This window comes from Mandrillus leucophaeus, unplaced genomic scaffold (assembly GCF_000951045.1).
Source record: "Mandrillus leucophaeus isolate KB7577 unplaced genomic scaffold, Mleu.le_1.0 Scaffold334, whole genome shotgun sequence".
In the NCBI taxonomy this organism is placed as follows: domain Eukaryota; kingdom Metazoa; phylum Chordata; class Mammalia; order Primates; family Cercopithecidae; genus Mandrillus; species Mandrillus leucophaeus.
This window is the reverse complement of record NW_012103521.1, coordinates 2,568,189-2,578,373: the sequence shown is the minus strand read 5'-3', so window position 1 is coordinate 2,578,373 and position 10,185 is coordinate 2,568,189. Positions and strand designations below refer to the sequence as shown.

Sequence of the window (10,185 nt, the reverse complement as noted above, 5' to 3'; positions counted from 1 at the left end):
TAAAACAGATTTCTATTGGAAGAATATACCATATAAGACTTTCATAGCTAGATGTTAGTGCCTGGCTTCATATTTTCAAAGGACAGGCTGACTGTTATTTTTTGTGGGCTAATACAACTGTTAACCTTAAGTGGAAGCCATTGGTCAATTAACATTCAAAAAATCCTAGGGTCCTTAAGAATGATGCTACATCTATTCTGCTTCTGCTCTATAAGTGGAAGTGTATTTTCTAGATGACAACACATTTGTTTACAGCATGGCTTACTGAATGTATTAAGCTCAATGTTGAGTCCTACTGCTCAGAAAGAAATTCTTTTCAAAAGATTCTTGCTCATTGCCAGTGCACCTGGTCACCCAAGAACTCTGATAGAGATGCACAAGGAGATTAATGCTGTTTTCATGCATAGTAACACAGTATTTGTTCCATAGATCAAGGAATTATTTTGACTTTCAAGTCTTCTAATGTAAGAAGTAACTTTTCGTAAGGTTGTAGCTTCCTTAGACAGTGATTCCCCGGATGGGTCTGGGTAAAGTAAATGGAAAACTTCTGGAAAGGATTTGCCATTCTAGATGCCATTCAGAACATTTGTGATTCATGGAATGAGGTCAGAATATCACTATTAGGAGGAATTTGGAAGAAGCTGATTCCAGGCCTTGCAGATACCTTTGAGGGGCTCAAGACTGCAGTGAAGGAGGGAACTGCAGAGGTCGTGGAGAGAGCAAGAAAAGTGGAATTAGAACTGGGCCTAAAGATGTGACTGAATTGCTACAATCTCATGATAACATATTTACAGATGAGGAGTTGCTTCTTATGGATGAGCAAAGAAAGTGGTTTCTTGAGGTGCAGTCTACTCCTGGTGACCGTGCTGTGAACATTGCTGAAATGACAACAAAGCACTTAGAATATTATGTAATCTTAGTTGATAAAGCAGTTGCAGGGTTTGAAAGGATTGAGACTAACTATGAAAGTTCTATTGTGGATAAAATGCTATCAAATAGCATCACCTGCTACAGAGAAGTCTTTCATGAAAGGAAGAGTTAATTGATATGCTAGACTTTATTTTGTCTTATTTTAAGAAATTGTCACAGCTACTCCAGCCTTCAGCAACCATCACCCTTACCAGTCAGCAGCCATCAGTGTTAAGGCAAGACCCTCCACCAGCCCAAAGGTTAAGATTCACCAAGGGCTCAGATTATTGTTAGCATTTTTTAGCAATAAAGTATTTTTTAATTAAGGTGTGTCATTGTTTTTTAGACATCATGCTATTGCACACTTATTAGATAATATTATTGTGTAAATATAACTTTTATATGCACTAGAAAACCAAAAAAAAATATGTGACTCACTTCGTTGTGATACTCAGTTTATTTTGGTGGTCTGAACCTACACCCACAACATCTCCACGATATCCCTGTATATGTCTATTGTCAACAGGAGAAGCACTTATTAGTTTATTATTTATTTGAGATGTAAGTATCTAAAGAAATCAATTTCTTTCACTGGAAGTATGTCTTAAAATATTCAAAGGTATGTCTTTGTATTAGTTTTTTTTAATCATCTATGTTCTAGGACTACTATCAAAGTGGGATACCATTGTAATGAGGATTTCCTGGTGCTTCAATTAACATTTGAATGCATTTCTCAGAGAGATTCCAATGTAAATATGTTCTCTTTTACTAATCACACAATCAGAGCAGAACTTTGGGAGGAATGGGGGTTTTAAAATTGCCTAATTATTAAAAATTTCCATAGAGGCATATCTTATTAATTTGTGGTATAGAATACGTATGGTATTATGCCTATTATGTTTAAAGATAATTATAATTTATTTTACTGTTTTCCTACTTTTTATTTTCTTTTCATTTAGTAGTTTAATTTGACAATACTTTACACTATTTTGTCTTTTAATTTAAAGGATACAATTTTCTATGGACTCATAATGCCGAGGCCTCTGTGAATGTTGGTATGTGAATGTTGGTTTGCAGTGAAAGATGAAATGTGGTATGAAAATGTTAGGTCGAGGAGAGAAAAAGTTTGGAAACAGCCAGTGTCGGATTAGCGTTTTTGCTCTAACACTTCAGTATTAACTTCACAAATTCTTTAGTGCCTCCAAGCGTGGTGGCTCATGCCTGTAATCCCAGCACTGAGGAGGGTGGATCACGAGGTCAGGAGATCGAGACCATCCTGGCTAACACGGTGAAACACCGTCTCTACTTAAAATACAAAAAAATTAGCTGGGTGTGGTGGCGGCGCCTGTAGTCCCAGCTACTCGGGAGGCTGAGGCAGGAGAATGGCATGAACCAGGGAGGAAGAGGTTGCAGTGAGCCGAGATCGTGCCACTGTACTCCAGCCTGGGCGATGAGCAAGACTCCATCTCAAAAATAAATAAATAAATAAACAAACAAACAAACAAATTCTTTAGTGCCTCTGTCTCCTCATCTGGGGAATGGGCACTTATGTAAGGAACTGTGTTGAGAGCTCGGTGAGATGATATATGTCAAGTGTGTGGCATGGTACATGGCCCTATTAGCTATTGCATAATTGTGAGTTCAGTGCCTTTCCCCTGTTTTCCACTGGAAGCAAAGAAGGTATATGACGTTGCAAACATGAAGGATTAGTATTCTCTGTAGATAACATAAGGTCATAAAGTGCATTGTATTTAATGTTATTTTTGTAAGAAATGCTTAACTACTATAAATTGTAAAGAGTATCAACTACAATAATATTAATGATAATAGCGATATTTATTGAGTGTTTACCATGTTTCAGGCACTGTCTTTGTTTTTTTTATTTTGTTTTGTTTTATTTTTTTGAGAGAGGGTCTCACTCTGTCGTCCAGGCTTGAGTGCAGTGGCGTGATCATGACTCACTGTAGCCTCGACTCTGTGGGCTCAAGCAATCATTACATCTCAGCCTCCCAAGTAGCTGGGACTGCAGGCATGTGCTAACACGCCAGGCTAATTTCTGTATTTGTTGTTGAGACGGGGTTTCACCATGTTGCTCAGACTGGTCTCAAACTCTTCCTGAGCTCAAACAATCCGCTCGCCTCATTGGCCTCCCCAAGTGCTAGTACAGGTGCAAGCCATCGTGCCCAGCCTCAGACACTGCCTTAAACAGCTTGTGTATATTAAGACACTTCATCTTCATCATGAAACAGATGAGACACTATTTTCCCAGTTTACAGATAAAGTAAACTGAAGCACAGGAGTTTTAAATTTCTTAGAGGCACACAGGCAAATCGAGATTGAAAGATTCTGTACTTTTTTGCATTAAAATTAAAAACTCAAAACCCTTTCATTTTTCAGGTACAGTCAGTAGTCACCCAAATAAATATATCAACACACATGACCCTTCTTCTCATCTCTATCATTTGCTGGGGGACTCTGCTTTCAGGACTCAATACCCCATCTCCTTGTAGGGAAGTAAGAAGGCAAGAGAAGCAGCCAAGTTTGAGGGCAAAGTTCATTGGAGAGCCGTACTGTGGGGGCAAATATTGGTGCTGCGCCTTTTGTTATTTTTAATGTTGAAAAATTACTATTATTTGTGGAGAACAAAGAGGGTACATAGAAAATATATTTAATTTTCAGCATGATTAAGTGTAGAAATAGCTATTTTCAGGGAAGTGAGCTCATAAGCAGAAAGAGTACAAAAGAACATTATATCTATAATGTTTTATTGATGTATTCTGATGCCTGGTAAGCTTCTTTATAGCTTTGATCTTGTTTAGTTTTTTTGCTTTTCATCTCCAGATCTTCTATGCCATTTATCAGTTCTTTCATACTTGAATGAAATATTTGTTTATTTTAAGATCATTTCTTGCAGTTTCTGGCCCAGTAAGTATACAATAATTTCAGACCATGAAGACCCCTACTGAAATCTGGAAGAGCATGAAGCCTTTGTAGGTGATCTTAAGATAACATTGTTCTTGGCCTTATGATGAACTGTATATGTATATCTGCTTTGAGACATAATAATTACTTTAATTTTTTAAGGCTTTGATTATATTTAATCTCCTGGCTTGATGAAATGTTAGAGTATAAAGGAAATAAATTTTCCTTCTTAAAAATGTTTTATGATGGTTTTCTCTCCCTGTGGTACTTCCTGATGGCCTGATATTATGTCATGTATAATTGGATTGATGCTCAGTCTGAGAATTTCTTTTTCTTCTTGGCAGCATGGGGTAACCTTGGAAATGTTCTGAAGAGTCAGAGCAAAATTTCTGAAGCTGAAAGCGCCTATAGAAATGCTTTGTATTACCGCAGCAACATGGCTGACATGCTTTATAATTTGTGAGTATGCCTTGCTTTCTCTGGTTTGGTTCATCTTTGAAACCTGCAGTAAGAGGGACTATTGATTTAACTGCTGGAAATGGAGATGATGATAGCTATTGTACTGAAATGGTCTTTTTGTTAATCATGCCTCTGAGACTATTAGGTGGATGGTGGTTGTGATTTCTTTGTTTTGGACCACATCATCAATATTCATGTGTACTTATGTGTTATGCCTGAATTTTTTGGAAGCGGTATGCCATGTTACATAAACATTGGTTTAAATATTTTTTAGTTCTTAAAATGTTTGTTCCATTAATACTTAGATGAGTTCATAAAATAAGCCTGTTACGTATGAGAGTTATGTAAATCATGCATTGATCATTAGCATTATTAATTTTTTGAGACAGTATTTCACTCTGTGGCCTGGACTAGAGTTCAGAGGCACTGTCATAGCTTGCTGCAGCCTCAAACTCCTGAGCTCAAGCCATCCTTCTGCCTCAGCCTCCCAAAGAGCTAAGACTGCAGGTGCTTGTCACCATGCATGGCTAATTTTTAAATTTTTTTGTAGAGATGGGGACTCACTATATTGCCCAGACTGGTGCCTAACTCCTGGCCTGAAGCAATTCTCTTGCCTTACCCCTCAAAGTGCTGGGATTATAGGTGTGAACCTCTGTGCCCAGCCTTGATTATTAATGATAGATTTTGTCTTCCATTAAAAAAAATTGCCATATCAAAGTATGTATAGAATATGCGCTACACCGGAAAAGTGAGTGAGTAAGGTCATGGTTCTTTTTTGTTTTCCTCTTCATAGACACTGATGATTATTAGTGAGGTTGGGATCATTTAGGATATTATTATATGTTGGGTTAGAAAAATCCCTAGGGGAAAAACTGGTTTTGTTCTTTGAGTGGACAGTCCTAGCTGGTGCAATGAGATGTGAGTAGATAAATGCAAAACAAACTCACATATCTTCTTTGTCTCTTATATTTATGAGAACATTTTGTTTATAAGTAACAGAAATCCAGTTTAAGCTTGCCTGAACACACCAGAGAATGTATAAACTCCCCTAACTGGAAATTCCTGGATTGACTAGATGCAGGCCTAGTTAGATCTAGTGCCTGATTGTGTTTCAGGAATGTTTCTCCATTTTGTGGCTCTGGTTTCTTCTGGGTTTGCTCCATTTTCTGTGGTACTCTATAACAATGGGAAAGATGACTCCTGTGCCTGTGTGAATATAGATAGCATCCTTATTCTTCTCAATCTCAGAAGGAAAGAGAACTGTTTTGTCTCAGTGTCTGTATTAATCCCGGAAAAAGTTGTTGGACTGACCCTCCTGCAGTCCTGTGCCCTCTCTTGGTTGAAACACTGAGTGATGTGGGAGGGGCAATGAGTCACTTCCATTGACAGCACTTCCAGAGTTGGAATGGAATGGAGGCGGACCAGTTCTCTCTAGGAAGATGACTGATCCTAGGAAAAATGAGATGCTTGCTGCTTGAGTTTAATGAATGCTGTGTGATATTGACAGCATCAGGCTAATCTATAAACTTTTAAAATATGTATTTATGCTCTGGTTACCTGAATCTTTTGTATTGGCTAAGTCTAAAGGCACAGATACTTTAAAATAAAATTTAACTAAAAATAAAGAAGAAAAATCTAGATATTTAAGGGAAAGCAGACAGGATAAGCTCTGCTTTAATTTTTTGTTCTTACGTTGCCGTTGTGTTTAACCTCGTAGGCTTTAATACTGGGATCCCAATCTAGCGGCCTGTGGTCTGAATTAGGTCAGCAGATATGTTTTGTGTTGGCTTGCACAGTGTGTAATTTTCTCTTTGTCACCTGGAATTCTTTCACATGAAGCACACCTGCTCCAGTGCACTGTTCCTTCTACCTACTCTCTTCTGTGTCCTGTTTCACCATATATCTTACCATCTTCTTTGCTGAACTGATTTGAATTTGTATCTGTTTCTTTTCTTGAATGAAAATACATATCTAGGTACTCCTACAAAGGCTCAAGTCCTCTTCATCTAAATAGTGTTATACTACTATATTTTTATTAATACTATTTTTATTTTATGAAAAAGAACCTCCTTATGAGGTTGATATATTCACACATATGTTCTTTACACTTTTCGCATCTGACAGTGATGTCAGAGGGGCCTCTTGCCTTGCAGTATGGGATATTGCTTTCCTGGCTCCCATCCTTCATATATTTTTGGAAGAAAAGTAAGCTGAACAACCAACACCTCTTCATTGAAATGTTTCTCTCTGTCTTATCCATAGTCCATGGTTAAAATGTTGCCCACCTCTTTGCGATACCTGTTGGACAAGGATTCAAAGCATTTATCCAAGCTTATTCTTTACTGAGAAATGTATTTAATTAGAAAATTTCACTTGACATGCAATTTTAAAATTATATCTTAAGACTTTGTCTGTCTGTGGATGCATATGTAAATCATGACAGCATGTGAATTGACCTTCCCAAACCCCAGTGAAAAGTCTTTGCTGGAAAAGTGGTTATTGGCAAGATCAGTTTTTCCCCCTAATTGTTGGAAATGGGTTATGTCGTAAGTGCCAAATATAGTTTCACAATATTTTTTACTAATATGATGGGTCTTTAAGCCACACTTATCTGTCACCCTAAACGGAGAAGCTTAAATTCCACAAGAAATATTGGCAATGATTTGAAAGTATTGGCTTTGACAGAATTCTGACATCAATAATTCTATTTTAAAATAGGTAAATTTTTCAATGATTTTAAATCAAATATTTTAAAAAATACACCTTTGCAATATATAATATTATAAACAAGTTTGGTATCATATTTATAGGAACAAACATTTTGTCTACTTATTTGCATAGGTAGAAAAAGAAAAGTTTTCTCGTAGAAAGTTTAGAGACTGTTAAAGAGAAAATTTTAGTTTTCAGATGTACATAATTTTCTCTGGTGTGCAGAAGTTATTTCTTGTTCTATCTTAACTCCCAAAAGAGAAGGAAATTTCTTTGCTCAGTCTTTCTAGGACATATAACGTGATAATACCTGTTTGAGATAATAGCATGCATTAATCACTTGTCCTATCATCAATTACAGTTATATCTTTTAAAGATGTTTATGACAGAGGCATAGAACAAACCTATTTGTGTTAATTGGCGTGGAATACGTACATTTGTTCATGCATTTTAGAAGGTTTTGGGAATTGTAAGCTTCTGTTAGGCCCTCAGCATAACAGATGTACATATATTACTCAATGTAATATATGTAATATATGTATATAGTAACATATGTACTACATCTAAGTAGCACATATGAATATTGTTATAGGTAAAGATAGAGGAAAAATAGGGATGATCCTGGAAAATACAAAGTAAGCAATCGTATGAGTGATGTAGATTTCTATCTGAAATTTAAGGAACATTACTTTATAAGATCGTAAATATTTGAGGACAGCTTTTTTCAGGAATGAAATCAAGTTATATCCAAGAGGTATACACAAAGAGTTATATTCCATGTTTGTAAAATGATGGGATAATTTTAATTGTTTTTCTTTAGTAGCAGTAGCTTTAATTACCTCTGTGTGCTAAATGTTCTTCATAGTTCTTTACGTATGTTATCATAGTTTTTATTCCAAGGAAGCCTATAACACAAGGAAGCTGAGACTCAGAGGTAGTGTGTCTAAGGTCACACAGAAAGTAAAGAGAGGAACCAATATATGAACCTAAGACATTCTGACTGTGTGTGCAACACTTGTATTTCTTTTTTTAATTCTTTCTTTTTATTATTATACTTTAAGTTCTGGTATACATGTGCAGAACGTGCAGGTTTGTTACATAGGTATACATGTGCCATGGTGGTTTGCTGAACCCATCAACCCGTCATCTACATTAAATATTTCTGCTAATGCTATCCCTCCCCTAGCGCCCAACCTCCAACAGGCCCGGGTGTGTGATATTCCCCTCCCTGTGTCCATGTGTTCTCATAGTTCAGCTCCCACTTATGAGTGAGAACATGTGGTATTTGGTTTTCTGTTCCTGTGTTAGTTTGCTATGAACTATGGTTTCCAGCTTCATCTATGTCCCTGTGAAGGGCATGAACTCATCCTTTTTTATGACTGCATAGTATTCTGTAGTGTATATGTGCCACATTTTCTTTATCCAGTCTATAATTGTTGGGCATTTGGGATTGTTCCAAGTCTTTGCTATTGTGAATACTGCTGCAGTAAACATACTTGTGCATGTGTCTTTATAGTAGAATGATTTATAATTTTTTGAGTATATACCTAGTAATGGGTCAAATGGTATTTCTGGTTCTAGATCCTTGAGGAATCGCCACACTGTCTTCCACAGTGGTTGAACTAATTTACACTCCACCAACAGTGTAAAAGCGTTGCTATTTCTCCATATCCTTTCCAGCATCTGTTGTTTTCTGACTTTTTAATGATCGTCATTCTAACTGGTGTGAGATGATATCTCATTGTGGTATTTCTTCAGGCAGAAATAAACCAAAGGTTTGGGAAAAAAGCCTCAGTATATATGTTTCAAATTTACAAAAAAAATAACCTTTACATAGAGAAATAAAATATTTAGAATTAAATATATTAGAGAATATAAGGTTTTAGTAACTGTTAGTGAGTTTACTGAATTCATGGTATAGAATTTTGTTAAAAAATTTATCATTGGATTTGCACACCTGTGCTGAGAGCTGCCTTCAAGAAGAAAGTGCTACAGAAGGCATTTTTAATTCTAAATCTATTAATTATAATGTCGTTTGATATCATTTGAATCCATGCTTACAGACAGTAGTTATATAATATGAAATTTAAACAGTACTTAATTCTATTCTTAATAACAATAGATATCATGCATTTATTGTACAGCCTTGTATTTAGCCTTTTATTCATATTGTCAAATTTACTAAAATCTGTTATTTCATACAAAAAATTATTAAGACCAGGTTTAATAGATTTGCATTATGAGGTTGGTTTGTCTTTTCACGTATAATACATTTTCAGAGACAAAGCAGATGAATCATGGCTCAATGATTTACACTGTCTAATTTTATAAGTATAGAGTTCACTTCCAACCTCTTCACCACACCACTCACTGCAATGTGAAATATAATTGATTTTTAGGCTAAGAAATAGTCAACGTCTTTTCGTTGTTGTTATGGATTTGTTTCAGTCTGTTCCAAATGATATTTAAAATGGCAATTCAGTAGAACATTAAATATTGTATTAGGAATTAGATTTCAGAATGCAGATGAATTTAACATGCTATAGTCAATTCTTGATTATCTTACCTAATGGAAGAATTATGTCTGTTGATGATAGAGATTTTGCTACTGAAAGTTAGTTGTCATTTTGTTCTGTGTTGTAAGAATCTGAGTAAATACCCAATCTGAGAAGCTAAGAAATGAGTAAGAAAATAAACTAAAAATTTAAGAGAAGTAAAGAGAAAATATAAATAAATCAGAATGCAGAGAAACAATAGGAAGTAATGCATAATCTAAGATCTTGTTCTCTGGAAGATCAGCAGCTCTGGGTAAGGATAATACAGAGCAAATTATAAAATCTCAAATATACAATTTTAAGAATGAGAAAAGAGTTATAACTGGATATATGCTTAAAATAATAAAACACTAATAATATATATGAAAATCCTAGTAATATATATACTTCTTCCTGGAAAATATTAATGGTCAATTTGGCCCAAGAAGAGATAGGCAATCTCAATCAAAAACGTTGGAAAACTTTGGAAACAATATTAAGGAATTATCTCAACAAGGAACTGAGTCAAGGCATCTCACAAGTGAGTTCTGTCAAATCTTTGATGAAGTGATATTTCATGCAATAGTTAGACTTCTTAGTATTTTTTATTAAGCTAGATAAAACTGATTACAAAGTAGCTGACTACATTTAA

The 10,185-nt window shown here is 35.5% G+C and overlaps 1 protein-coding gene across 1 annotated transcript in view; it reads left to right on the top strand.

Annotated features, from left to right (window-relative positions):
- TMTC2 (transmembrane and tetratricopeptide repeat containing 2) overlaps nt 1-10,185 on the top strand; it is a 489,459-nt gene that overhangs the window by 269,274 nt on the left and 210,000 nt on the right. The window contains exon 4 of the mRNA XM_011988660.1: nt 4,176-4,290. Coding sequence (XP_011844050.1) covers nt 4,176-4,290 — 115 coding nt within the window. The remainder of the gene's footprint in view (nt 1-4,175; nt 4,291-10,185) is intronic.